Source organism: Canis lupus, chromosome 20 (assembly GCF_003254725.2).
Source record: "Canis lupus dingo isolate Sandy chromosome 20, ASM325472v2, whole genome shotgun sequence".
In the NCBI taxonomy this organism is placed as follows: domain Eukaryota; kingdom Metazoa; phylum Chordata; class Mammalia; order Carnivora; family Canidae; genus Canis; species Canis lupus.
The window spans coordinates 57,693,109-57,721,105 of NC_064262.1; the positions used below are offsets into that span (position 1 = coordinate 57,693,109).

The following is a 27,997-nucleotide window of genomic DNA, read 5'->3' on the forward strand; positions in this document are numbered from 1 at the left end:
CAGAGCTACTATGAATATTGGTGCACACATTTATTTTATTTTTTTTTTTTAAATTTTATTTATTTATGATAGTCACAGAGAGAGAGAGAGAGAGAGAGAGGCAGAGACACAGGCAGAGGGAGAAGCAGGCTCCATGCACCGGGAGCCTGACGTGGGATTCGATCCTGGGTCTCCAGGATCGCGCCCTGAGCCAAAGGCAGGCGCCAAACCGCTGCGCCACCCAGGGATCCCTAAAAAAAAAAAAAAAAAAAAAAAAAAAATCATTAATCCAGTGATTTTTAAAACTTTTTAATAAAGATCTTATTTATTTTTTCATAGAGACAGAGAGAGAGAGAGAGGCAGAGACCCAGGCAGAGGGAGAAGCAGGCTCCATGCAGGGACGCTGATGTGTGACTCGATCCCAGGACCTGGGGTCCCACCCTGGGCTGTAGGTGACGCCAAGCTGCTGAGCCACCCAGGGATCCCCCGATTTTTAAAAGTTTTAATTGTAGTCAAAATATTATATTTGTTTCAGGTGCACAACAATTGTATACATTATGAAACAGTCACCAGGGGAAGTGTGGTTACAGTCTGTCACCCTACAACATTACAATGTTATTTTTTCTTTTTTTTCTTTTTTTAAGACTTTATTTATTTATTCCTGAGAGACACACAGAGAGAGGCAGAGACACAGGCAGAGGGAGAAGCAGGCTCCCTGCGGGGAGCCCCACGCGGGACTCCACCCCAGGACCCCAGGACCCTGGGGTCACGCCCTGAGCCCTGAGCCCAAGGCAGGCGCCCCCACATGACACTATTACTGAATGTATTCCCTATGCTGTACTTTCATCCCTGTGACTTACTCTACAACTGGAAGTTTGTACCTCGTAATCCTCTTCCCCCATCTTGCCATCCCTGCACATCCTTGCACACGATTTTGCTTTTGAACACCTATTTTAATTTTTTTTAAGTAATCCCAAGGTGGGGCTTGAACTCACCACCCCGAGATCAGGCGTCCCGCGCTCCCCCCCGCCTTACCCCATCTCACATTTTTCACGTTACTTGCACCCACGCGTGTGTATTGAATTGTCCACAATTTTACCAGCTGCGGAACTTCGTGCCTCCAGCACCACACGGACCGCGCCCTGCCACAGTCCCCAACCCCCGGCAGCCACGCCTCCCTCCTCCACTTCTAGAATGTTCTCATCTCAAAAATGCAGCGTGTGACCCGCTGGCACCGGCCTGTTTTCACTCCGCACACTCCGGATTTTAAAACTTCCTCGACTGGGAGGGCGCAGGGCGGACCTACCTGTAGCCACACTTTTCTCCCAGCTGTCACGACCCGACGTGACCGCTGTGCCTCAGTGTCCACATCTGTCAAGTGGGGAGAGGAGAGCCGCCCCCGCCCCGCCCTGCCCCCGAGGCGCGCAAACGGCAGCGGCAGCCCGGGAACCAGATGCCCGCACGCGGGACCGGCCCCTGCATCGCTTTGTGACGTCACTCACGGTTGCCATGGCAGCAGCCAATCACGTCTGCCCGGCTGTGCCGCCTGGCCCCGCCCCGCTTGCTGGTGATTGGAGGAGGCGTTGCCTCACGCGCTCCACGGACCAATGGGGACGCGGTCCAGGCGCGGGGCGCGGACGGGCCCAGGTCCCGCGTCGCCCGCAGTGAGCCGGGCCTCTCCAGGTACAAGCTGCGGCCTGGGACACCTTCGCGGCCGTTGTCCGAAGCGCCCCCTTTGCAAACACCCACAAAAGGGAGACTAATGATTTTATTTCTTGAGGGGCCCGGTTCCCCTGTCTATGGAAGATGCCAGAAGCTCGCAGGGTGGGGATGCTGTGGCCCTCGCCCCCTCCTGAAGTTCTCCCCCTGAGATAAGAGCGGGGGGGGGCGGGGGGCACACCGTTGCTCTGTCGTGTGGACGGTTACTTGGGGCCCCGCAGGCAGGCGGGGGCGGCGCTCTAGGCTGCGCACTGCGCAAGCTGAGGGTGCTCGACCCTCTCCCCAGAAACACCCGCCGGGGCAGGACCGGGCGGCCCCTGCGTGCTGGCAGGTGTGCTAGTCCGCGGCTGCCGCGTGCTAACAAATGGGCCCCGGCCAAGGGCCCCGAAGCCGGTACTCACGCGTCCTCCCGTCACCGTTTCTGCGGCCTAGGCATTCAGAAGCGGGTTGGCTGCCGAGCCTCGTGAGGTTCAGGTCTGCACGCGGGCCCGTGCGGCTGCCTGGTCTGAAGGCCCGGCTGGGGCTGCAGGACCCGCTCCCGGGAGACCCCGGGGCTGCTGGCTGCTGGCGGGGCTCGGGCCCTGACCCGGCCCCGGGGCCCCTCCAAGCACTGCCTGAGCGTCCTCAGGGCCCAGCCGCGCCCTCGCCCCCAGCAGCGCCCCCAGAGGCCGCCAGGTCCCTGGGAGACAAAGGCCAGGCCTGGTCCCCGTACAGGGTCCCCACGGCGGCGAGGTTGGCACCTGCCCCTTCTGGGCCGGGGGGTCTCACTCCAGGTCTCCGGCTGGCTGGGGGGGTCCGCTGTGGGGGTGTCACTGGCCCAGGCCTGGCCAATGGGCTTCCCCAGCGACTTTTGCGCACCTAGGGAGGCTTTGGCCCCTTCCCCCCTAGGGTGCTGAGAGCTCGCTCGCCAGCCCGGGCCCTGTCACCAGGCCGCAGGAGCCCGCTGTCCAAACAAGAGACGGGGAGGGCGGGGAAGAGGGGAAGAGCGTGGCAGGGGAGCCCTGTGGGTCACCCGAACGCACATGCAGCCGCGCCTGCATCAGGAGCCAGCCCTTCACGTTGCTCCTCACAGTTAGGAGGGGTTCCTGTCATTTGTAACACGATGCCATCGACAGGGGAATGGCGGGTTCACAACATGTCCCCCACCCACAGGCACGTCCCGGCCGCCAGCAGGAGCGAGGCCCCCACTCCGCCCTGTGGACGGACCCCAGCCCCTGGCGCTCAGGGAGGGAACCACAGGAGGCCCCACAGGGCGTGAGTCCACGTGTGTGACACGTGCAGGACAGGCTCGTCCACGCACGGGGAGGGGGCTCAGGGGGGCCAGGGGCTGGGGGGGAACAAAGGGAGGTGACGGCTGATGGGAGGGCAGTTTCCTTTGGACTCATGGAATGTTCTGGAACTAGATAGAGGCGATGGTTGCACAACATGGTGAATGCACTCAGTGCCACTGGGTTGTGCACTTTAAAATCGTTAATTGCAGGTTATGTGAATTTCTCATCAATAATAATAATAAGGGGATCCCTGGGTGGCGCAGCGGTTTGGCGCCTGCCTTTGGCCCAGGGCGCGATCCTGGAGACCCGGGATCGAATCCCACGTCGGGCTCCCGGTGCATGGAGCCTGTTTCTCCCTCTGCCTGTGTCTCTGCCTCTCTCTCTCTCTCTGTGACTATCATAAATAAATAAAAGTTAAAAAAAAATTAAAAAAAAAAATAATAATAAAAGGACAAAAGGCCCGATGTCAGCACCCGGTGTTCGCCCTCTCCCTGCGCCGTCCTCTTCCACCCACACTGCCCCCCTCCCTGCGTCTCCACCTGCCCTTCCAGTTCCTGCCCCTGTTTTACACAGAACAATTTCTCCTCCCACATCAGGCCACACAAGGCCCGTGGCCTCCCCACCCTCCGTGGCCTCCCCAGGCCCTAAATGCCCTCTGCCTTCATCCCGCCCCTGCGAGGGAAGCCCGAGGCCGACCTCCACGTGTGCAGAAACACGCCCAGGCACGTGGGGGGGCGGGGGGGTGACGGGGGGCAAGGTCACGGGAATGGCTTCCTTCTCTTCTAGGGGAGCACAAGTGTGGGTAAACGGAAAAGAACCAGCTGGCCCTGTGACCTCCCGGCGAGCGCTGTGGCTCTGTCCTTTTGCAATTTGTCACAAATCGGTGGCGTCCACATTTTACTTTTGGAATTGATGGTAAATAGTTCAAAAGGGAAAGCCCTGCTTGGAAGGTGTCCAGGCCCCGCACGGTCCATCCCCCAGCGGGCCATCCCCCCGCAGGCAGGTGCGCCCCCGGGGCAGGGGGTCCTCAGCAGGCTGTGGAGGACCCCGCGTGGTGCTGCGGCTCCGTCTGAGGGGCGCCCCTACACCCGGTGGCTTCTCTCCTGATGGACGCGGCAGGGGCCCCCACCAAGGGACGATGACAGGGACAGTCATGGACTCACGCTGCGTGAGGTGCTGCGTGGGCACCGGACACCCTGCTTCTCCCAAAACCGTCTCTTTGCATCTTTGTTGCTTTTTCCCCCGATTCCAAAGGAAAGGTGCTTTTAGAAATTCCGCATCAGGGGATCCCTGGGTGGCGCAGCGGTTTAGCGCCTGCCTTTGGCCCAGGGCGCGATCCTGGAGACCCGGGATCGAATCCCACGTCGGGCTCCCGGTGCATGGAGCCTGCTTCTCCCTCTGCCTGTGTCTCTGCCTCTCTCTCTCTCTCTCTCTCTGTGTGTGACTATCATAAATAAATAAAAATTAAAAAAAAAAAAAAAAAAAAAAAGAAATTCCGCATCAGGCCTGTCAATGCTTCAGTTTCTATCTGTAAAGCGGGTCTCCCCCCAGCACTGCGATATCAGGGGTCCCGGGCGCTGGGGGCGCCGAGCAGCCTCCCTGGGCCCACCCACCACCTGCTGGGAGCCAGCAGCACCCCCAGCCTGACAACCACAGAGGTCCGGAGCCATCGCCTCGGGTCCCTGGGGCGGCACCCCCTCAGGAAGGCCTAAGGATGAGCTCATTTTATAAAGAAAACTAACAATATCATATCACACGCTTAAAAAATTCTCCACCTCCACAGGTGTGCACCGGGCATGTTCCCATGAGTTCCTCCCATGCACGTGCACACCTGTACTGGGGGGCAGGGGAGCCGGCTCAGGACCCCCCACCTCGGCAGCCATTTAGGCTTTTTTCATGATGGATCCCCCCAGGGCGGGGGGTGTTGACAATGCAGATTCCGAGGCTGGCTGTCCCAGAGAATCACACTGCTGGGACACGTCCCCCCTCTACAGACAGGGAAACTGAGGCTCGGCTGTGCCTGTCAGGGTCACCCTGCCCGGGGTGGAGTGGTTGCTCGACGAGCCCCCCGCACACCCGGGCTGTGCCCTGTCGCCAGTGCTGCCGGCCTCGACACCTACTTTCCGCCCTCATTCTGGTCCCCTCGGAGTCCAGTCTCTGTGTCCCTGTTTCCTCTATGGTCACCTGCTGACATCAGCTCCCTGTCGCCTGCCGAGTCACCTCCCTCCCCCCGGGGAACCTGACCTGGAGGACTTAAAACCCCATCTCCTACTAGTCAGGTTTCCCCAACCCCAAGGTGTCAGATCTCAGGCACCCCCGTATTCTGCTTGTCTGCTGGCCACGTCCTTCCTGAATCCGGGTCTCTCGGAGAGGACCCCGCACAGCAGCCCCCGCGCTCCACCAGCCCCAAACTGTCGCTGAGGGGCCGGACCACACCACGGGGGCCCTGCAGGCTGCGGGTCCCCTCCCGGCCCGGACACCCCCTTCCTTACAGCTCGGGCACCGAGCAGTCGTCACCCGCTTCAGCTCTCTGGCCATGGCGCGACCCCACTCTCGCTCGGGTTCCTGGGGACCCGGCCCTTCCGGCTCCACCACAAAGGGCAGTGGGCTCAGAGCCCGCCGGCCTGAGTGTCCCCCTGCTAATGCGTCTCGAACTGCACAAGGGAGGCAGACGCCAGACTACAGAGTCAGCTTCTCTTTAATGAAAAAGGAGCAAAGCCAAAGAGAAGTGGGGGTTGAACAGGCAAGGACCCCCAGCTCCTAGGCTGCCCCTAGGGACACCCCTCTGGGGAGACAGCAGAAGCGGGACTGGGACTGGGGCTGGGGACCCGGTCACCTTGCAGGGGGCACTAGATGCTCTGCAGCATGTGAAGAGCGTGGACAAGGCGCGGGCGGGCTTGTGGGGCGCAGCCGGGGCTCTGCAGGGCGCCCCGGGGGTAGGAGGTGCGGGGTTGGCCGTCCTCCCAGACCGTGAGCTGCAGCTCCTTGCCGCCGCCGCCACTCAGCACCAAGTGAGCCCTGTCGCCCCTGCCGCTGATCTGCAGGGGGTGGTGGTGAGGAGCCGGGTCAGGGAGGGAGGGCCCCCACGCGGCCCCCCGAGGACCAGGGCACCCCGGCGCTCACCTGCACCGTCCCGTCGCTGAAGAGCAGCAGCAACGCCCGCTCGGACACAAGGAAGCGCAGCAAGCAGAGGTTGGGGGCCGCTGGGGGGGGCGAGGGCCGGGACCCCTCCTGCAGACAGGCCCAGCCACGCGGTCTCAGGGGAGTAGGGGGCCCCACCTGGCCCACCCCACCTGGCCCGCCCGCCCCGTCTTACCTGGCTCACCTGGCGCACACGCCGCCGTAGGCAGCAGGTGAAGAGCCGGAGGACGGCCAGCTTGGCGGCCAGCGGGCGGGGCACGTCCCTCGGGGTGAACGTTTCCAGCTTCCCCCGGCCGGGCACGTAGCACACTCGGCTGGGGATGGGGTGCGGGGTGGTGCCGGCCGTCACGGGCTCTCCCCTGGGCCCTCGACGCCCGCGGACAGCCCCCCAGCTGTGCCCCTCGGACCAGGATTTGAAGGCTGGCCCCGTCCACACCTCCGCCCCGCGGAGCCCGTCCATCCTGAGATCCTGGCCCCAAGCCCATCCCTTTGCCATCGTCCCACCTGGCCTCGTGGCCACTCTGACCTCCCAAGTCCAGCACCAGCCCCCTTGCGTCCTTCAGCCACCACCCCGGCCACTGCCATTCCCTGCCTGACTAGGCCAACCACCTGCCTGCGGTCCCTTGTGTCACTCCTACCAGAAAGGTCACGTTAGAAGTGTGACTTGGGGACATTTGGGGGACTCAGTGGATGAGCATCTGCATCGGGTTCCCCGCAGGGAGCCTGCTTCTCCTCTGCCTGTGTCTCTGCCTCTCTCTCTGTGTCTCTCATGAATAAATATAAAGATTTTTTTTTAAAGATTTTATTTATTTATTCATAGAGACACAGCTAGAGAGAGAGAGGCAGAGACACAGGCAGAGGGAGAAGCAGGCTCCACGCAGGGAGCCCAACGGGGGACTCGATCCCGGGTCTCCAGGATCACACCCTGGGCTGCAGGCGGCGCTAAACCACTGCACCACCGGGGCTGCCCTCTCACGAATAAATAAATAAAATCTTTAAAAAAAAACGCGACTTGGACCCACCCTTCACGTCCTCGCTGCCTCCCCACCTCACTCCGCTCCTCAAACCCACCAGGCTGGGCCCCATGTCGGGAGCTTTGCACGTGCTGTTCCCGGACCTCAGATGCTGTTCCTGATGGGCTCCTTCTCACCTTCCATGTCTCGCCTGAGTGTCACTTCTTCAGAAAGCCCCTCCACTACCAGGCAGGCCGGGGGTCACCTCCACCTGCCCCCCATCGGTCACCTCACCCAGCTCATTGCCTTCGCAAATCCGCCTCCTGAAATCTCCTGGGTCATTGGCGTAGCGCCGCGTGGGGCCCAGCAGGCAGCCCGTGCCCACAGGCGTGCATGTTACTAAGTGCTCGAGGGAGGGGCGCAGAAAGATGGGAGGGTGGACAGGAGCCCCATCACTTACTCCCCCGGGGGGCGCAGGGCCATGTGCGTGCCATCCCGAAGCAGGACACCGCTGCCCCCATCCGACAGCTGGTAGCCGAAGCCGTACTTGCTGGAATAATCCACCCACTTGGGGGCCCAGAGGATGGGCCACCGCTCTCCTGGGGGATCCTGTGTGGCTGGGTAAGGGGTGTCAGGGGGGTCTGGCGGAGGAACGGTGGAAACCCAGAGCATAAAACAGAAGAATAAGAGAATCCAACTGGATCCCATGAGAAAGAAGAGGCTCCAAGGACAGCGAGCAGGGGGGGGGGGGGGGGACAGGCCCCGGGGGAGGGGGGGTGGATGAGAAAGGAAGAAGGGCAGGGGTTGCCAGACTCTGGGGAGCAGGATGGTGTCACTGTGCCCTGAAACCTCCCTCAGCTCTTTCCACCCCCTCCAGGGGAGCCCCAGAAATACGCAGGGTCCCTGGACAGAGCAGGACGCTGTGCTCGGACGTCAGGAGGAAGGCGGCCCCCGGGGCTGCGCTGGGTTCCTACCTGGGAGGCCCGGGTCCAGGCAGAGCCGCAGGTTTCTGATGGCCACCTCCACCTCCTGCCTCTGGCTCCCCTTGGGCCCTGGGTGGGGAGGGGGACGGGCAGGCCTGGACCCCCACCGCGACGCCCCCCACCAGCCCTGCCCCAAACTGCTGAATCTGGGAAAACTTTCTCTTAAACCCAGAAGGATTCCGGCCACGCCTCCTGCTTTACAGGTGTGAAAGCTGAAGGCAGGGAGGGAGCACGACCCTGGCGAGGCCCAGTGATCGCCCCCAGGACCTCGATACCCTTGCTCCCCACCTGCAGCCCCTAGGATGGAGTGTCCGCTCACCCGCTGGGTCGCTCCTGAGGGTCCCGTGGGTGAGCAGGTGGACGGGGACCTCCAGGTGGGGAGCCCCTGTGTCCAACAGGGTGGCCTGGGGAAGAAGCAGGGGTGAGGGGAGGCCCTGGCCCCCACCAGAGCCCAGAGGTAGGTGAGAGGCTCCATCCTCTCGCTTGGGAGACCCCCCCGACTCTCCCCTCCGCGCAGTCCTGCTGTGAGAATGTGCTCCACGAGCCTCCAGCCTCCTCTGCCCGGAGCCCTCACCTCACTGCCCCACTCCATGGGGTCAGGATCTGATCCACCTTCTCCTGGACCCGAGGCCTCGCTAGCCGTGATGGGGCCTGAGGGAAGCACAAGGCTTTTCGGGAGGCGAAGCCTGACCCCCCACATCCTCCTCTGCCATCGCTGGGGAGCAGTAGAGCAGGTGGGAGGACTGACAGGTGCTGAGACGCGAGCCGGCCAGGCAGGTGGACGCAGGCGAGGGGTGGGCGGGTGCTACTCACAGAGGGGCCGGCACTGGGGCAGGAGCAGCCGGCCCACCTTCCGGAAGAGCCTGCCCAGAGGCTGGGGCACGGTGAAGAAGGGTGGGCTGTAGCAGGAGCGGGCTGGCAGCCGGTCCGGGGTGAAACCCTTTGGGGGGGCCCACGGGGTCAGCACCCGGCGCAGGCCGCCTGGCCTCTGAGCCCTGCCATCCCAGGGCGTGCCCCACCCGTCGAACAGCACACACCTGGGTGAAGAAGTCGTCCTGCAGCAGGTGGTCCAGGCTGGGCCGTTCCACTGGGTTGGGCGCCAGCAGGCGGGCGATGAGGCGGCGCGCGTTGGGTGACAGGTGGGCGGGCTCGGGGTAGCGGCCGTCTCGGATGTTTTGGTACATCTCGGACAGGGGAGCCACCATGAAGGGAGGGGTGCCAGTCAGCACTGTGTACCTGACCCGGGGGGTGGGGGGCAGGATCCTGAGTGCCTGCTTGCATCTGTCCTCGGTGTCCAGGCTTGGCGCACACCTACCTTTGCACACCTGGCCATACCCACCCCACTCTCCTACTCTGCACAGGCTTTGCATCCACTTCTCCATACCCGCCCTACATCTGCTCCCACCTGGCCACTCCGGTCTACCCGATTGACACCACCAGATGTCTGTACACCTGCCTGCACCTGTATACACCTGCTTTTACCTTCCAGTCCTCTTTTACTCATATTTGCACCTGTCCCACTCCTGCATATACCTCAAAACTGTATGTGTATACCCAGACTGCCTGTGTGTCGACCACCTGCAAATACCTGTCCACACCTCTGTGCATGCTCAAACCTATCTTCCCTTGCACATACATGTCCCATATGCACTATTCATACCTGCACACCTGCATGATGGCAGGTGTGTGCCCCCACCTGCCCCACACCTGCACACGCCTGTCCACATCTGTCCTATGCACACTCTCACCGTCTGTTCCTTTCTATATACTTATGCCTGTCCTTACCTGTCCCGTGCATGCTTCCACCTGCCCACACCTGGCCCCACCTGGGTACTCCTGACCCTCTTCCCCAGGACCCACTCACATGATGCAGCCAAGAGCCCAGAGGTCTGACTGGCAGGAGTGCCCATTCCTGGAGATGACCTCCGGAGCCAGGAAGTTTGGGGTCCCGCAGAGCACTCTGGGAGGGGATAATGGGGGGCTCAGGAAGGCCGGGGCCCACAGGCCAATCTGGTCCTACTTGTGTCTCCGCAGAGAGACTGCTGAGAGCTGCTCACTTACCTGTGGCAGTGGCCCCCCGGGCCCACCCTGGCGGCCAGCCCCAGGTCTCCAATCTTTACCACCATGTTCTTGTTCAGGAAGAAGTTACCTGCCAGAGGGGAGGGGCTATGAGGGCAGAGCCACATCCCAGCGCCCCCCCACCCCCCCACGAGGACCCGTCTCCATGCTCACTGGGCTTCAGGTCACGGTGCACGATGCGCCGCTGATGCAGGTAGCGCAGCCCGCTGACCAGGCCCCGCAGGTAGTAGCGCACCTCGGGCTCCGTCAGAGTCTGCCGCGCCTCCAGAACGTGGGCCAGTGACTGCAGGTGACCGGCAGGGGGCGGCGGTGGCGGCAGCGCAAGGACACACAGGTGAACACAGGTACGCTCAGGTGAGCCCAAGGAGGAATACAGTTCAGGTGGGCCCAGGTGGCCGCAGGTAAGTTTGAAAAGGGCCAGAGGATCCGCGATGAACCCAAAGTGGGTACATGCAGGGCACGGGGATGGGGTGAGCACAGGTGTGCTCAGGTGGGCATTACTGCCTTAAGGTGGTCCCACAGGGCCACAGATGCAGATGGGCCAATGAATAAACTGGGGATGAGTAGACACAAGCAAGTCAAGAGAGCCGAGATGGGCACAGGTGCATCAGGGATGAGCACAGATGGGCCTGGTGTGGACACGGGTGGAGACAGGTAAGTACAGAGAGTCAGGTGAGCACAGCAGACGCGGGGGGTGGGGGTGGGGGGGCTGCGGACAGAGGCATGCCGGCTCCCTCTGCACCCATCCCCCGCACCTGGCGGCTGCAGTACTCCAGCACCATGTACACGTTCTCGCGGTCGGCAAAGTGTCCGTGGAGGGCTACAATGTTGCGGTGCTTCAGGCGGCTGTGCAGGGCGATCTCCCGGTCCACCTGCAGGTGTGGCCCCACACGTCCGCCCGCGGCTCGGGCCCAGGGGCAGAGCCTCCACCCCGTGCAGGGGCCTCTCTGGGGACCGCCTGTGACCTGTGGGCCCCCGGGGCTCTCAAGGTCCGGCCTACCTTACCACGGGGGCGCAGTCGCCCGGCCGCGCCCCCAGCGCGAGGCACCACCTTGAGGGCAAACACGGCACTGGTGGACATGTCCATCAGCTTGTAGCAGCGGCTGAAGGCGCCCTGCCGGGAGGGGCGACCGGCTCAGCGCCGGCGTGCACAGGTGTGCGGACAGGTAGCCAGGCCTCTTCGTACACGTACACACACACACACACACACACACACAGGAGATGCGCGGACGCACAGCTCACACCCTCATCCCTGCGTTCGCAGCCACAGGAACACAGGAAGGGACCACAGCACGCGGAACGCGACCCACTCCCCACCCGGACACAGAGACCGCAGGGTGCGGCGCACGTTCACATACACACGCGGAGACCCCGCCACCGAGTTTCTACAAAGGCGGGATAGCGGTGACACGCGAGTGCACACCCGCACCCCGGGACGCACGGGGGGCCCCGCGCCCGCGCCCCCGTGCAGCACAGCCCGGCGCCCGACCCAGCCGCCCAACCCCAGACCCCAGCCTCGCAGAAGCAAAACCCGGGGGCGCCCCTGCTCGCCGGGGCCGCGACCGCGCGCGCACAGCCCGCCCTGCCCGGACGCCCCGCGCCCCGAGACCCTCGCCCGGACGCCTGGCGCGGGCCCCGCACCTTGCCGATGAGCTTCCCGCGCCTGTACACGCGCCCGGAGCTCGGGTCGCGCAGGAAGGCGGAGACCGGCGGGCGGGAGGTGCGCGGCCGCCGCGGCCCGGGCTCCATCCCTCCGGGCTCGGGGCGCAGCCTCGGCCCGACTCCCGCTGCTCTGGACCAGCGCCGCGGGGCCGCGTCTTATTGGCTGAGGGGGGCGGGGGGCGGGGGGCGGGGCCAGGCGCCCGAGGCGGCAGGTGTGCCGCGCGCCAGCCCTGCGCCTCCCGCCAGGCGGCGAAGTGTCAGCGTGCCCCTTTCCCTGAGCGGGAAACTGAGGTCAGAGAGATCGTCTCGTCCTCTCAGAAGCCCCAGGGAGCCGCGAGCGGAGAGGCTCTGGGGAGCAGTGGCGGGATCCAGAGGACAGGGAAGGAAGGCCGGGGCTGGTTGGGAAGGGAGGGAGGGCTGGGGCAGGGACCGGGAGGGCCCCGCTCGGTCGGGGTGTCATATACGGAGGACATTAGGCAGCGAGAGGGAACAGAATCAGGGGACCGGAGGGCAGACACGGGCGTGTGACTCCTGGCGGGGACACGTGGGCACCGTGGACCCACAGGGAACCCGCGGGGACATCTCTGAGCCACACGGCAGGCTGTTCCAGGCCCTTTCCCTGTGTCCTCTCATGTCACCCTTACATCAGTCCTGGGACACAGGAACTGGCCTTCTCCCCATTTTACAGGTGAGCGCACTGAGGCCTGGGGGGCGCAGGAGGGGCCAGGGCTGGACTGGAATCCAGGCGGCGGCTCTGGATGCCACAGTATTAATCCCTGAACGTTACATAACACGGAATGGGGAGGGATTAGCAGGGCTCCCTGTGGCTGGAATCAGGCCTTGGAATTTTACAAGAGATCAGATTTCGGAATCCGGCCCGGTCCTGCCGCCAGGGACGGGAAACACCTCCTGAGTTATCACATGTCCACCTGGTGTGTCCAACGGGGGCAACCGGGGCATGGGGGACTCTCAGGGGGCCCCAGCGCAGGGGGCAGAGCAAGGCTCGGTTCCTTTGTGGAGGACGGGCCTCGGCACCGCAGCCAAGGTTTTGAGGTTGGCGTTGGGGGCCGCTGGCTGCAGCCCGGGAGCCCAAGATCCCTGCTGAAGGGCCTGGGCCATCGTGTCACCGTCGCCCTGAGATCTGCACTCCTCCCCCTGCGGGCTAATCCGGGCATCTGAGAAGCCCCTCCGGCATCAGCATGTGGAAGGTGCGCTGGGCTCCGTGGCCCGCAGGAGGACGGCGGGAGATCGCCCCGACTCAAGCACGGCCTTGCCTTCCGGGGGCCAGCGAGGGCGAGCCAGGCCCCTTGCGGGCAGCAGCTGGTCCCTGCATGGGGGGGCCGGCTTAGCCCCATGTTACCGGGGAGAAAACCCAGCCTCAGGCAGGCATATGCGAGCCCAGGATTGCTGGACTGCACTCCGAGTGCCGCCTGGAGCCCAGAGCCCCTGTCCACACCCCCACCCCACCCCACCCCACTGGGGGCCCTGGGAGCCCCTGAGACCCTGGCCGGGAGCCTCACGGCCTGCGCGACAGCTGTACCGACCCCAGCTCTGCCCCCTCCCGGCCGAGCCTCTAGCACAGGCCCAGACCTCCCGTTCTCAGCTGCCCCTCAGCGAGGACCCCTCCCCAGCCACTCTAGGATGAAAATTAAATTACAGTAAAACAAAAAACACAACTGTCCATAGCAGCGTAACTCCCAACGGCTAAAAGGTGGGCGGACACACCCCAGGTGTCCATCAATGGATGCATAAACACAGCACAGTCCATGCACACCCTGGATACGACCTGGCCTCAGGGAGGAAGGGGCCCGACACCTGCCCCCACGTGGATGGACCCCGAGGACACCGGGCTCGGGGAGGGGACCCAGACCCAGAAGGACGCCTCCCGCAGGACCCCACTCCCAGGAGGTCCGCTGAGGACGCCTGTCCACAGAGACAAAGAGGAGGTGGTGGGAGCCAGGGGTGGGCAGGGATGGGGGTCAGTGCTTCCTGGGGACAGGTCTCCGTGTGGGGAGATGGAAGGTTCTGGAGATGGATGGTTGCAGGACGGGGTGAGTGTGTTGCGTGCCACTGCCAGTGAAAAACACTTAAGATGGTAAATTTGTTATGTTTGCCACAACAACAAATGAAGAACATTTTAGATCCCCCCCGGTCCCCAAAGAAGGCACAGCATTAGGAGGTTACTAATACCCTCAATTTTACAGATGAACAAACTGAGGCCGTTTGCCTGGCAAGCAGAGGCAGGGTGGGAGGGGGCCCTGCCGACCCTCCCACGCTGCCCCTGCCCACGGTCCAGAGGCACCCCGCCCGACCTCCCCCCTCGTCCCCGCCGAGCCCCAGGCTCCGGGCCGCAGGTTTGCTTTCCGTCTCGTCTACTCCTCCACTGACCTGAGATAACTCCCCAGACTCAGCACATTTCCTGGGAGAAATGCGGGAAGCTTCGCTCAAAATACCTGCCGCAGGTGGAGGGGGCGGCAGAGAGCCAGGCCTCCCTGGGGAGGCTCACACGGCAGGGGCGGGGGAGGCGCCAGAGGGAGAGCACGGGGCTTGAGCTCCGTCTGTCCGTCTGTCCGGCCTCCTGGCCTGGGAAAGGCCCGCGTGGTGAGCGCGCCCCACCCGCAGCTCCTCGGGGACAGCCGAGAGCTCAGAAACCCCATGACTGTGGCTATGCGCCGCGTCCACACGTCCACACCGGCCCAGCGCTGAGGGGGAGGCTAGACTTGGCTCCCCCGCCCCAGGACAAAACTTTGCCCTTGCCTCTCCCAGCCTCACAGCCTCTGCGGCTCCTTCTAGAAGCACTGCCCTCTCTCGTCCCTCGTCCTTCCCGACACCCCTCTGTAGGCTTTTCCCCCACCCTTCTTCCAAGTCTCTCCGGTTATCCTTCGAGGCTCCTCTTCCTTCTCTCAGGGTCTGTAGCTGGGGGCCTGGGGCCCTGTCCCCTTTTTTCACTTCCCTTGACCTCATCCAGGCCAGCAGGACACTGAAGCAGGACGCGTGTCTCTCCTCCTATATCTGGGTCTGGGCTCTGCCGAAAATCGGAGCCTGAAGCAAGGGTTTGGTGCGGTGGGTTGTTTTGTAGAGCAGGGGTGAGGGGCTGGGGAGGAGCGGGCAGGGTGGGCCCTGGTCAGCCCCGTGGGTCCCTAAGGAGCTGGACACGACATTCCTCAGGACTGTCCGCCCATGAGGAAGACGAGGGGCGTGTCAGCCCCCTGGCCGCCCCCTCCCTGACCAGGGCCTCCCCACTGGACGCCGTCTCATCCACCCAGGTCGGAATGGCTGTGGCGGGCGGTCCGTGCTGCCACTGGGAGAGCATCGGAGCACACAGGTGGGATGGCAGGTGCCCGCGGGTGGTGCCTCGACCTCCCTCCAGGGACACGGATGCACCCTGGCTGTGTGCAAGGCGCTGCTCGAGCCTCAGGCCCGGCCAGATTTCCACACGAATCATCTGTATTTCATCTGCTTGGGTCTTTTTTCCAATTATGAGAAAAGTAGCTCAACGTCATGGAAGTCCTGGGTGAGATCCTGGGACAGAAAAAGGAAACTAGCTAAAAACACACACATGGTGAATGCACACGAAGTTGGGAGTTGGCTCACGGAATAGGAACTGCTAATACGTTAATTAGTTGTCGCGGTGAGCCCGCGCCAGCGCCTGAGCCGCCACAGCAAGCGTCCGTTTCCTGAGGCTGTTGTAACAAATCACCACAGAGTCTGTAGCTTTAAAAAAATCACCCGTTTATCAACCTCACGTGGTGAAGTTGGGAGTCCTAAAACCCAGGCGTGGACAGAGCTGGTCACCCCTCGTCCCCCGGGGCCCCAGGGAGACCCCCTCCTGCCCCCCATCTTCCAGAGGCGCCCCCTCCTGGCCCGCGGCCGCTCCTCCGTCCTCACCGCCAGCAGCGCAGGGTCTGCCGGTCTCTGGGGCTCCCCCCTGGCCTCCCTCTTGGGGGACCCCCAGGAACCCAGGGTCACCCCCACCTCAGGGCCTGGACCAGGTCCCCTCCGCCGCAGGAGGCGACACATCCCAGGTCCTGGAACGAGGATGGGGACATCTTGGGGGGACTGGATCACACCACTGATGACAAAGTGCAGACAGAAACTCTCTAACATCTTTGCAACTTTCTGTAAATCTAAAATTTTTTCCAAAATAAGATTTTACTTAAAAAAAAAAAAAATCAGAATCAGAAGGTCAGGCAGAAAAAAAAAAAAAAAAAGAAGGTCAGGCAGCCCGGGTGGCCCAACGGTTTAGTGCCGCCTTCGGCCCAGGGCGTGACCCCAGGGTCCCGGGATCGAGTCCCACGTCGGGCTCCCTGCGTGGAGTCTGCTTCTCCCTCTGCCTGTGTCTCTGCGTCTCTGACCTCTCTGTGTGTCTCTCATGAAAAAATAAATAAAATCTTAAAAAAAAAAAGAAAAAGAAGGTCATTCCAAGAAATTCAAACAGAACCTATAAGGCAGCCCCTGGGTCACAGGCGACCGCGCCCAGGATCACGGTGGGCCGCAGCAGGGGTGCTCCCGTCCACCTCCTGCCTCAACTTAGGTAACGCGCACCCTTTTCCTCTTCTGGAAATGGCACCATGTCATGCATAACTTTCTTGATTTTTGTCACCCGACCCTTGGGTGACTGGCCGGGCTGTAGGGAGTCCGCCGCCCTGCCCCCTGGGCTCCCCCCGCAGACCCCCTTGGGTGCTCCCTGGGCCTCCAGCCCCCTGGCCTTGTCTGCGCCGCTCGGCCTGCAGAGAAACCCGTGCCTCACACCCTGTCCTGCCCCGCTGCCCCCCACCTCCGGGTCCCCAACCCAACCCGACACCCCCTCCAGAAGGAAGCCAGGACGCCCATTCAGACAGGGTGGGAAGCGGTCCCCGTGCCCCCAGGTCCTGCTGCCGGCGGCTGTGCCACTCTGCACCTCACTGTTCAGGCCCGGCAAGTGGGCGCCACGGTTCACCCCTGGGCAGCTCCAGGGAGCCAGGGTTCTGGGCCAGGGGTGGCAGGAGCCTCCCTGCAGTGTCCTCAGGAGGACCAAGTGTCCCAGGGACCATGTGGCCGGCCTGAGGGATCACAGGAGGCCCGGGGTGGGGGCAGGTGGAGGCCACGGGGTGTTCACGAGCGCATCTCCTGAGGCCCAAGGCTGCAGGAGCCCCGCTGACCTACATCCGGGGGGCCTATGTCCACCAGATCCCCCGGCCCCGCCTCGGGTAGGGGTCCGCACCCCCGCCTGTTGGGGGCCTGAGCCAGGGCACCGCAGAGGGGGGCCGAGGGGCGGCCCACCCGGAGTCCCCGCTGCGTAAGCACCCCTCCACCTGCGCGAGGGTGCGGAGCTGTGCTCTTGGCCTCCTTCTCTGGGAATCTGCTGAGTCCAGCTGAGCTGCGGCCAGAGGACAGAGGGGGGAGGCCGGGCCCGAGGGGGCGCGGAGGGGGGGCGGGCAGGACTCTGTATCTTCGCCTCATCCCGGTCTGGCACGAAGTTCCATCCCCAAGGCGCCGGGGCCCAAGCGGCAGTGACGGCTGTATGCACCTTGCCCTGCACCCCTCCTCCCTGCGCAGGGCTCCCCGCAGGACTCAGCGACCCGGGTCCCCTCCTGGCAGCGGGCAGGGACTGCTGGCTGCAGGCACCCCGGGAGGCTTGGAGCACTACATGCAGTGCCCGCGGGTGCAGGACCTGCTGTATACTCTGTATACAGGGTATACCTGCTGTATACCCTGCAGAGCAGTGTCCCCGAGTGCATTTCGACGGGGCCCGGCGCCTGCTGTATGCACAGCCCGCGGAGCCCAGGCCGCGGCTCGGGCCGAGATCGCCCACTTGGTGGAGCTCTTGAGCCAAGCCCGGCTCTGAGCCGCAGCCCCCAGGCCCCAGGCCGCTGCTCGGTACACAGTAGGTGCTCAGCGGAGGTGCCTGCCGCAGCCGTCCCCGCCCGCCCTCCTGCCACCCTTTCTCAGGCCCTGTCCCCCCACCCTCGGCTTCAGCTCTCCTAGGTCACCGCCTGCCTCTGTCAAGGGGGATGCGGGGCAGGCTCTCCCGCCCCTTCCCCGCCCGCCCCGCCCGCGCCCACGCCCCGTGACCTCAGCCATCCTGCGAACACCCAGTGTGTCAAGGGCACCCGCCCGGCTCTCCGCGGCCAGACTCGGCCCTGCTCACGGCCCACGGGCCGTGGAGGCAGGGAGAAGGCAGCAGCCACCCGGGGCTGGCCCCTGTGCGGGCCCTGAGGGTTGAGGTGAGGGGCGCCCAGTAGGGAGCCGAGTGTACGGCTGGTGCCCACAGGTCCCATGGGCGCCGCGGTGGGGCGGGAGGGGTGCGGCGGGAGCTCGGCCTGAGCTGCTGGGGAGGGAGGTGCCTGTTGGCTGAGGGGGGCAGGCTGCGGGGGCCGGGGGGCAGGCTCAGGGGTCACTGTGGGTGGCGCTGGGTGGGGGGAGACCCCCACCGCGGCCAGCTGGAGCACCCCCTCCCGCCCCCCGGGCCTCCCATCCCTCGGCCCCTCTCTGACCCACTGATTCTCACCTCAGGGCCTTTGCACCTGCCGCCTCCTCTCTGTGGCAATGGGCTCTTCAGTGAGGGCCGTCCCGACCCCATCCCCATCTGCAGTGGCCTCGGGTGCTCTGGTCAAAGGGAGGACTCTACCCCTCCAGGCGGCGGCCTCCCTCAGCCTCGCTACGGGCCTGCTCAGCTGTGCCCGCACACAGTAGGTGCTCAGGACATGCCGCGTGAATAAGTGGCTCCGAGGGGCCTGGCTCTGAGCTGCTCCAGGAGGGCCCACGGGGCTGGACAGCCTCTTCCCCTCCCCACCCCGTGCTCAGGGCTCCACACCCCACAGCCGGCTGGAGGAGGGGGCAGGCAAGCTGAACCTGCGCTTGCAGGGGGCCAGAGGGGCCGTCCACTCGCCGTCCCCTTGCTGTCCCCACCCCCTCAACCCCCCTGTCAGGGGCATCATGGGCAACGGCGAGGAGTGCCAGGGGTGAGCAGAGGGGCACCTGCCGCTGCCTGCGTGGGCAGGGTGGGGGGCAGTGCGCAGATGCTGGGCTGCGGAAGGGCGGGTGGTGGGGGCCCTGGGGCCTCCCCGACCTCGCAAAATAGTGGCGTCCACTAGGGAGAGCGTTGGGAGGAACGCTGCCACCCCACGGCCTGGGTGGGAAGCCGGAATCCTAGGGCCAGCGCCAGGCGGGGAGGGCGGAAGGCAGGGTGGGGCCGGCCTCTGGTGACAGCAGTGCCCGGGAATGCTCCTGGCGGGGCTGGACGGGGGCTCTCCGCCCCCCACGCCGGCCTCCGGCGCTCACTGCTCCCAGGGCGGTGGGGCCCTGCTCTGGGGGGCCGGGACCTGGAGGGGGACCCCGGGATTGCAGCCCAGGCGAGCAGGGTGCCTCAGCAGGGTGACCTTGACGGAGGGCTGGGGGAGAGGACCGGGGAGCGCGTACTGACTGGGAAAGGGGACCCCGCGGGGACGATCTGGGCGTCGGTGGAAAGCGGGCAGCCCCGGGACTCCGGGCACCGCAGGGCCACCTCGCTTCTGGCACATTCCCGGGCCCTGAGCGCGGCGCCCGGAATAGCAGCCCCGGGGTGGGGGTAGGGGCGGCCCGTTCCCGCACGGCTCCCGCCCTGGGCTTTCCAAGGTCACCGAGCGCGGACGCCGGGACAGCGCGACAGCGGGACAGCAGGCCGCGGCTGCGAGCCCCGGGCGGCCGGGCCAGTCCCCTGCCGCAGATCCGCGCCGAGGCGAGCGACGGCCGCGCGAGGGCGCACGGGGCTGCGGCCCCTGCGGACCCCGGCCTGGGCGCGCCCCGGGAGGCCGGGTGGGAGGGGCTGCCCCGGCTCCCCCCGCCCCTCCCCGCGGGCCCCGCCGCTTCCGCTCGTCCTGGGGCCGCCCGGGGAGTCAGGACGTGCCGCCCGGGCTCTACGTAGCCGGTAAGTCCCTCTTCCTATCCTCCCACTCTCCGGGCCGGCTAGGGGCTGGCCAGGCAGCAATCCCCAGGGTGGGGGAGAGCCCTGCCCCGCTTTCTCCTGGGGAAACTGAGGCCTCAGAGGCGTGGCTTGCCCTGGAGTCACACCTGCGGTCCGGAGTGCGGCCGGAAGGAGGTGGCTCCTCCGGGAAGGGTCTCTGCGGGGTAGACCACGGGTGCTGCTCGCCCCCCACCCCTCACCTGGCCCCACCCCTCGAGCTGGTGGTGCTGTGGCCCCAGAGGGGAAGTCAGAGGGCCCAGCCCCGCCGCACCTCAGCTCTCCCACAACCTTCCTCCAGGCCGGCCAGGGCTCTGGGTTCAGAGAGGGGCGGGGACGCAGCGGGCCACACAGCCCTGGGCAGAGAAGGGGACCTGCCCACTGGTCCCCCAGGTCTTCAGCTCCTGGAGCCTCCACGGGCCCCAGCCCCTGATGCGCCGGGTCCGAGTGTCAGAGCGGGGCCACTGAGGCTCAAGAGCGTGCAGAGGCTCGGCTGGCACAGGACCAGGGCCCGGAGAATGCCAGCTTGTCCTCCGCGGCCTTCGGGGACTGCTGACCCCCGGCACCCGGCCCTGGCCTGAGGAAGGACTCACAGGTGGCCCCCTGCTCCCCCCCTTCCTCCAGCAATGCCATGGTCACGAGGAGGAGGGTGTGGATGGAGAGTGACTTCGTCGTTCCCCTGACAGATGAGGAAACTGAGGCCCCAGGAGGCAGAGCCTCTCCCCCCGACCCCATCCACTCACCCCCGATGCCTCCTTCTTTCCTGCATCCTCATCAGCGGCCCCTTCCCTCCGCAGGCCGCCCTGGTGGGGCCCACGCCCTCTGCACATGAGGTCACGCGTTGACAGCTGGACTGGGGCCAGGTCACCCCCTCTCCTGATCCCACAATCCCGGGGCTCCCTGCTGCGGGGGGCCTGGGGGCTGAGGTGGTCCCGCAGGTCCAGGTGCAGCCTGGGGGGCTTCAGCCAGGGGCTCGGCCCCTGACCCCGCCCCCACCTGCTGCACCTTCTGGAAAGTCCCTCCTAGAGCCCTGGACTGGGTCCAGCTGGTCCCCATTGCACAGATGAGGAAACTGAGGCCGGGGTAAGTGGAGTGGCTGGCCCTCGGCCACACAGGAAGGTAGAAACAAGGAGGACGACGGTGGGGTGAGCGGTGACGGGGCCCCGACCCTGCAGACAGCACGCACTATCCTGGGACGACTCCCTCCACAACCACACACGGATTTAGCACCTACTGTGTACATCGGAAGACAACACAGTCGATACAATACCAGCAGATACTCCTGAGCTCTCCCCCCACTAGCGGGCCCTGTGCCACCTGTTCTTCTCACCTGATGGGACAGAGCCCCGAGACTTCCCTGTAACGGGGGCTCTGTTATTACCCCACTCTTTAGAGACAAGAACAGAGGCCCAGAGACGTTAGATTACTGCCCCAAACCACACAGCCAGTTGGGACAGAGCTGGGGTGCAGATCCTGGCCCGCTGGCGCCCCCACTGCAGCGCCCCCTCCAGAACCTCCTTCTGCTCTGGACTCTCCTGAACTGCGGTCTAGGGGGCAGTGCTCAGGTAAGGGGGACCTGGGCCCAGGGAGCGCGCGGACTTAGGGACCCGGCCCGCAGTCTGGGGACCACCAGGCTCCTCGCCAGGCTGCTGGTGCCTCTGTCTCCCCAAGTAGGGTCCCGGTGAGTGGACCCCCTGGGGTTCCTGGAGTCGCTGTTCCAGCTCTTGTGGGCGGGGCCTCTCTGTGCGTAGCCGGCACTGCATCTGGTGAGCAGAAAGCCAGGGTTTGGCTGGGGGGCTGGGGGTGTCTGCCCCTCCTCTCCTGCCTGCCCGCCCCACTCCAGGCCGCACCCTCAGCCTGCCCACACATGCTGCGCCTTTTAATCCCACTGATCCAAATGGAATGTGGGTGGGGTTGACCAGCCCAAAGTGGGGGGCGGAGGGCAGGCCAGCTCTGGGGAGAGGGTTACTGGGGGTCCTGACCACACTTGGGCCTCTGTGCTCCCTGTAGGTTTCCTGGGGAGGAGTCCTGCTGGGGAGACACCCACGAGTACCGCCTCTGCCGTCTGCCGGTAAGTTCTGTCCACCTACCGGCCCCTTGGCTGTGCCTGGAAGACCTTCTGTTTCCCTGCTCGTGCCCCCAGATACACTTGTGCCACCCCACTAGGTTCTCTGGGCTCCCCTGGGGCTCTTCCAGCCTCAGACCTACCTACCTTTGTCCTCAGGACTGTCCCCTAGGAGCCATTCCCTTCCGAGACCTCCAATGTGCCCTCTACAATGGCCACCCTGTCCTGGGCACCCAGAGGACTTACCAGTGGGTGCCCTTCTACGGTGGTGAGTAGCCTTCCCAAGTCTTCCTGATGGTCCAGAAGAGGCAGGGAGAGCTGGCAGGGAGAAGGGGCTGTTAAGAAAGCGGGAGGATGGCAGGACTGCAAGGAAGGGAGAATATTAGCGCTGGGGCTTTGAAGGATCTATAGGAGCTGGGGTGAAAGGGGAAAGCACAGGGTTGAACACCAGGCTGAGGATCTAGGTGGAGCTGTATCCAGAGGCCAATAGTTCCCAAACTTATCCCGGTAGCAGGAAGTGTTGCCGCATTTAGCTGAAAACAGCAAGTTACATAACTGTGTGCCCGGGGCAGCACGCCTCCAGAATTAACGGAAACAGAAAGCTTTAGACACCATAGTGGAAGCAGATACAGAGATGGAGAACGTTCCATCTGTCAACCTCATTGGGGGGTTATTTTTCGGTTGTGGTTTTTTTCCCCTAAGAATTAGAGGGAAGTTGTGGTGATCCCACCCCCGCAGAGGCCTGCCAAGGCAGGTTTGGGCTCTGCTCCAGGCAGGGTCTGCTGGCCAGGCTGGGGGGGCGGGGGGAGCCCGGAGGAGCAGGGGACAGGGCTCTGTGGCCCGCGCGTGAGATCGGACGGCTCATGGTGGTGCCCCACTGCCGGGCAGAGGGGGAAACTGAGTCCTGCGGACGGCCAGTGACACACCCAGGCTTTTTACTGGGCACGTGCTGGGTGCAGGGCCCACGTGCTGAGCGACTTGTGCCCACTGCTGGCCCCCAGACCTGGAACAGTGTTGGGGAAGTAGCAGGTGCTCTGTGAGCGACTGCGGAACTAAAGAAGGAATGACGAATGGGCAAGGGTGTTAGCCCTAGGTAAGGTGCAGGGAGTCCTTACCTGAGTGAGTGCCTGCGAGCACGCCCAGGAGCCTCGCCTGGGACAGTCCCCGCGCCGGAGGCAGGACAACTAGGTGCAAGACCTGGCTGGGCCTCAGCCTCGGCATGCGGCTTTGGCTGCATCTCACCTGACTGAGGGAGAGGAGGCGGGACTCGAACACAGGGCCTCCGCGACCTCCGCGGGCCCCACGCTTCCTCCCGCCCGCAGCGCCCAACCAGTGCGACCTCAACTGCCTGGCCGAGGGGCACGCCTTCTACCACAGCTTCGGCCGCGTCCTGGACGGCACCCCCTGCAGCCCGGGCGCCCAGGGGCTCTGCGTGGCCGGCCGCTGCCTCGTAAGGCCTCCCCGGGGCCCCCGCCGCGTCCCCCCAACACCCAGGCCCCGGCCGCGCATCGCGACCTCAGACCCCAGCCCTCGCGGCGCCAGCCCCGCCCCTTCCACAAGCCCCGCCCCTCCAGCCCAGGCCCCGCCCATCACGCGGCTCCCCCGCGGCCTCCTCCCCCAGAGCCCGCCCCTTTCCTCGTGGGCCCCGCCCCCAGGGCCGCCCCGGGCAGGGGGGCCGTCGGGGACGCCGCGCTCGCCCTCCTCGCCCCTGCAGAGCGCCGGCTGTGACGGTTTGCTGGGCTCGGACGCCCACGAAGACCACTGCGGCCGCTGCGGCGGCGCCAACGAGTCCTGTCTGTTGGTGCAGCGCGTGTTCCGAGACTCGGGTGAGCGCCCCCGCGCCCTCCCCGCCAGCGGGAGCGGGCCCTTTAACGAGCTTCGGGCCCGGAAGCGAGGTGCCGAGCGATTGGCCAGCCTGTGGCCCAGCCCCCTCCACTCTGCATTCTGATTGGTTGCTGCCCGATGGTCCCGCCCTCCCCGGAGCAGAGGGGTTCTAACTCCCCGCTGCGCTCAGCGCGAAGAACCCGAACTCCCGGAGCTGAGCGACCTGCGGGGCCCCAGGACCCTGGCTAAGCTCCTTAACCGCAGCATCTCATTTCATCCTCAAGTTGTCCCTCAAATACCCTCCCGCCTGCGCCCCAACGCCCCTCTTTCCTCCCGGCCAGGTGCCTTCGCTGGGTACTGGAACGTGACCCTGATCCCCGAGGGCGCCAGACACATCCGCGTCACCCACCGGAGCCGCAACCACCTGGGTATCGCGGGGTCCGAGGGGGGCGCCCTGCTGGCCGCCTGGGGGCCCCTGGGAGCCGGGGTCGGGAGGCGGGCCGGCCGCCCCGGGAGCCCCGGGAGCCCGCGCTGACCTGTCCCCTGCAGCGCTGCTAGGGGGCGACGGGCGCTACGTGCTCAACGGGAACTGGGCGGTCAGCCCACCCGGGACCTACGAGGCGGCGGGCACCCGTGTGGTCTACACCCGCGCTGCAGGGCCAGAGGAGAAGCTGCACGCGGCCGGGCCCACCTCCGAAGACCTGCTCCTGCAGGTGCGGGCCCACCTCTGAGGGCGCCGGGGTGGCAGGTGTAGGGGATGGCTGGGGTTCAGGAGGGGGGCGGAGGCTGCGGCCAGAGGACGCTGGGCCATCGGTGCGGTGCGGCTCCCTAGGTGTGACATCCCTCCAGGTCCTCCTGCAGGAGCCCAACCCCGGCATCGAGTTCGAGTTCTGGCTCCCTCGGGAGCGCTACGGCCCCTTCCAGGCGCAGGCGCAGGCGCAGGCGCAGGCCCTGGGTTGGTCCCTGCGGCAGCAGCAGCCGCGGCAGGTGGAAGCGCAGCCCCCTGAACTGCCCGCAGCCCCAGCTACCACTGTCCCACGGATCCCGACCCCCACCCCAGGTGAGGCGGGCCCGGCAGGGGGTGGGGAGCAAGCAGGCAGGGGCGGCCCTTGCCCCTTACCATTCGGCCCCCACAGACGCCTGCGAACCCTGCCCAGACACTCGAGGTCGTGCCCACCGGCTGCTCCATTATTGCGGCAGTGACTTTGGTGAGAGACTCCTTACCTGGCTCTGACCTCTGAATGTGACCCCTGTCCTGCTGACCTCTGACCACGATCTAACTTTACCTTTGACTCCTTGACCTGACTCCAACTGGACCCCTCCTGACCCTAATTGGACTCCCTGATCTGACCCTTTGCCCTAACCTGACCTTTGACCCCCTCATTGGTCCCTGACCTCACCTGACCCCAGTCCTCCCCACTCCCACCCCTCCAGTTCCCAGGGACCTCCAGGGCCCCATCTGACCCAGCTCCTTTCTCTGGTAATGGGGTGTGTGGGGATGGGTGCCCAGGGTGGAGCGTCCAGCCAGCCTCCCCACGGTCCTGCCCACAGTGTTCAGAGCCCGAGTGCTGAGCCGCCTCCACCAGGCCCAGGAGACGCGCTATGAGGTTCGGGTGCAGCTCATCTATAAGAACCGCTCGCCACTGCGGGCCCTCGAGTACGTGTGGGCCCCGGGTCGCTGCCCCTGCCCACGGCTGGACCTCCACCGTGAGTACCTGCTGGCCGCCCAGCGCCTCATCAGCCCTGATGGCACTCAGGACCGGCTACTGCTGCCCCACGCTGGCTATGCCCGGATCTGGAGCCCCGCCGAGGACAGCCGTGTGCGCCTGGCCTCCCGGCGCTGCCCTGTCTGAGCCCTGGGACCGGGGCCTGCCGTGTGCAGCGAGAAAGACAGGCCCGACCAGGCTCAGACTCAGCGTATCTCCCCTCTTGGCCTGGCTTAGAAACCTCTCCCACCCACAGCTCTGTGACACCCCGTCACACGTGCACAGATGTCCCTGCACGATCCACTGCCGGGAGCAGGAGGCTCTGGTGAGGACAACTAGACTCTTATTTCCTCTCTCACTCTGGCTGCTGGGAAACTCAGAGATATTTTACACTTGGAAACTTTGTGTCTGCTTTTATTCCCTTTGCCTCACACTGGCTTTTTTAGAGACACTGTCACAAACAGGCAGGGCCGACAGAAGCGACCCTAACAAGACATCTTGTAAGGTGTCTGTTTCCCCTATTGCCCTGGCTACCAGAGATGATCTTGAGAGCGTCAGCAATGCTGACTAGGCCTCCTTTCTTTTTATTTCTTTTCTTTTTTTCCCATCTTCTCTTCTCTCTGCTTTTAATTTCTAAGTAATCCCCACACCCAGCATGGGGTCCGACCCCACCACCCGGAGATCAAGAGTGGCTCATTCCACTGACTGAGGCAGCCGTGCGCCCCTGGCTGGGTTTCTTTCAGGCCAGCACTGCTATCCATCCCTTCTTTATTCCTACTTAATTTTTACAGCATTTTTAAAAAAGGTTTTATATATTTATTCACGAGAGACAGAGAGAGGGAGGTAGAGACGCAGGCAGCGGGAGAAGCAGGCTCATGCAGGGACCCCAGTGTGGGACTAGATCCTGATCCCGGGTCTCCAGGATTACGCCCTGGGCTGAAGGTGGCGCTAAACCACTGAGTCCCCGGGGTTGCCCTTTACAGCACTTTTTAAAAACAAGGGCACCCCGGGGGAGCATCCGTGGCAGCAGGGTGGGGGGGAGCTGGCAGGCAGCCCCACACTCACGCTGTCACCGTGTGCACGTGTGCTCACATGCACCCCAGCCTTCCTCCTCCTCCTGGCCCAGTGCGCCCTCCCCAGCCCCCTGGGGCCACACTTCGACATCAGGCCATCCAGCCCCCCCACCCCCAGCAGAGGAGACAGCTCAGAGCGCTCAGCCTGTCCCCTGTGCGCATGTGTTCTCCCGGACATAGTCTACTCTGTTCTCCTGGAGCAGGAGGGCAGACCTGGGCCATGTGTGAATTGGGGGCACCTGGACGCTGTCATTCAGCAAACCTTCCCCTGGGGCCACCCTGGAAGGGTCACCCTTTTGCCTCCCCACCCCATGCGATGGTGTATGAGGTCATTTGCGACAGTCTGAACTTCTTTACCGTCCGTGGTTGTGGTTTTGTCTCGGACAAGGGATGCTCAACTGGGGGGGGGGGGGGGGAATCAGGTTCAGCCTCTGACCTTGCAGGTGACCTGCAGCCAGACCCTGCCCCTCTGTGGGCCTCAATTTCGCCATCTGTGGGTACCCTTTCAGCCCATCTTAGCTCTGAGGAGGGGAACCTTTGGATTCCTTCTCTGGTCTCCCGTCCTCCCCGGCCCTGGGCCTGGCCCTGACCTCCCCGTCCCTGTCACCGTCCTCCCAGCCCCTGGTCTCCTATTCTCCCTGGCCCGGGCCTCCCAACCTCCCTGTCCCCATCCTCCCTGTCCCTGTCCCCGTCCTCCCAGCCTGAGCCTGGCCCTGTCCCCGACCTCCCCGTCCCTGGCGTCTCATCCTCCCGGCCCTGTCCCGGCCCTGTCCTCCGCAGCAAGTGCTGAAGCTGGGCAATCCCTCTACTCCCTCCCCGGAGAGTGGGACGCGGTTCTGGAGGCGTGGGGCCTGGGCGCCCCCTGGTGGCAGGAGGGGATTCAAGGCACCTGCTGGGGCCCTCGAGCCGGAGCCCCCCCCTCCCCGCCGCCCCCCTAGGGCACCCCCTTCTCTCCTGGGCAACGGCCTTCCCCCGGAGCGCCCGTTCCCACCCAGCAGCCTCCTTCCGCAGCGCGCACCCAGGCCCCCGAGCCGCTCAGCTCTGCCAGCGCTGCCCCCCCAGCCCGGGGTTACCCCTCTGCCTCACTGCCGCGGTGTGGGGTGTGGCGGGGCGCGGGGGTCCGCGGGGCAGCCCTGCCACAGCCCCAGGCCGGCTGGCCTAGCCGGAGGAGAGGCTCGCGTGGGGCGTGCTCCGGCAGACGACGTGGCCCCGCGAGCAGGACTCCCATCTCTCTGCTGCTCCCTCCCTGGCCCGGCGGCGACATCGTTTCTGGGGACAACAGCAGGACAGTCACAGAGGACAACATGCCCTGGATTTCCTGGTCCACTCTTCAGCTTTAACACAAACAATTAGGAGCCAGAAGAAGACGCTGCCATCCTGAAGCCGTTCGCCCGGCACACGGGTAGGCGGCGCGGGCCGGCCTTCCGCTCTCCAGCACGGGCTCTGGTGTTTACTGGTGACCGTGTCCCCGCGGGCACAAGGCCCACGCCCGTGTGCGCTGGAGACTGGATCGTCGCCCGAAGGGGCCGTAGGGAGGCCGGTCAGGACCGCGCCTGCGGCCAGCTGCCTTGGCCGTCGCCCGGGGCCCCGCTGGAGCGGCCCGTCGGAGGGTAACCGCGGC

At 64.9% G+C, this 27,997-nt stretch overlaps 2 protein-coding genes and 2 long non-coding RNA genes across 7 annotated transcripts; 2 read left to right on the plus strand and 2 right to left on the minus strand.

Annotated features, from left to right (window-relative positions):
* Positions 1 to 1,594: 1,594 nt before the first annotated feature.
* Positions 1,595 to 7,081, plus strand: LOC112666198 (uncharacterized). 2 transcript variants are annotated; one of them, XR_003140770.2, is made up of 4 exons: positions 1,595 to 1,803; positions 2,851 to 2,962; positions 3,756 to 3,884; positions 6,931 to 7,081. It is a non-coding gene; the product is annotated as an uncharacterized LOC112666198 (long non-coding RNA). The 2 variants fall into 2 exon arrangements; XR_003140771.2 differs by having other exon boundaries at positions 2,851 to 2,952.
* PLK5 (polo like kinase 5 (inactive)) lies at positions 5,650 to 11,904 on the minus strand. Its single transcript, XM_035703060.2, is given in 15 exon segments — positions 5,650 to 6,007; positions 6,093 to 6,200; positions 7,524 to 7,565; positions 7,568 to 7,704; positions 8,038 to 8,115; positions 8,366 to 8,450; positions 8,621 to 8,697; positions 8,860 to 8,986; positions 9,084 to 9,282; positions 9,911 to 10,006; positions 10,108 to 10,195; positions 10,279 to 10,408; positions 10,881 to 10,997; positions 11,126 to 11,239; positions 11,767 to 11,904. Coding segments are annotated over 15 exon segments (1,695 nt in total). The 5' UTR covers positions 11,875 to 11,904; the 3' UTR covers positions 5,650 to 5,818.
* A 7,612-nt stretch (positions 11,905 to 19,516) lies between these two features.
* ADAMTSL5 (ADAMTS like 5) lies at positions 19,517 to 26,737 on the plus strand. Of its 2 annotated transcripts, none has more exons than XM_025456734.3 (13): positions 19,517 to 19,675; positions 20,506 to 20,791; positions 21,102 to 21,273; positions 21,383 to 21,474; positions 21,719 to 21,779; positions 21,933 to 22,041; positions 23,096 to 23,223; positions 23,488 to 23,599; positions 23,939 to 24,025; positions 24,147 to 24,310; positions 24,447 to 24,657; positions 24,734 to 24,805; positions 25,149 to 26,737. In XM_025456734.3, the coding sequence occupies exons 2-13, from the start codon at positions 20,772 to 20,774 to the stop codon at positions 25,448 to 25,450; spliced, it is 1,530 nt and encodes a 509-aa protein (XP_025312519.1). In that variant the 5' UTR covers positions 19,517 to 19,675; positions 20,506 to 20,771; the 3' UTR covers positions 25,451 to 26,737. The 2 variants fall into 2 exon arrangements, with proteins under 2 accessions (XP_025312519.1, XP_025312520.1); XM_025456735.3 differs by having other exon boundaries at positions 24,459 to 24,657.
* LOC112666196 (uncharacterized) lies at positions 20,931 to 23,104 on the minus strand. 2 transcript variants are annotated; one of them, XR_003140768.3, is made up of 3 exons: positions 22,889 to 23,104; positions 22,020 to 22,091; positions 20,931 to 21,471 (listed from the first exon to the last, which is right to left on the minus strand). It is a non-coding gene; the product is annotated as an uncharacterized LOC112666196 (long non-coding RNA). The 2 variants fall into 2 exon arrangements; XR_007404405.1 differs by lacking the exon at positions 22,889 to 23,104 and having other exon boundaries at positions 22,020 to 22,625.
* Positions 26,738 to 27,997: the final 1,260 nt, after the last annotated feature.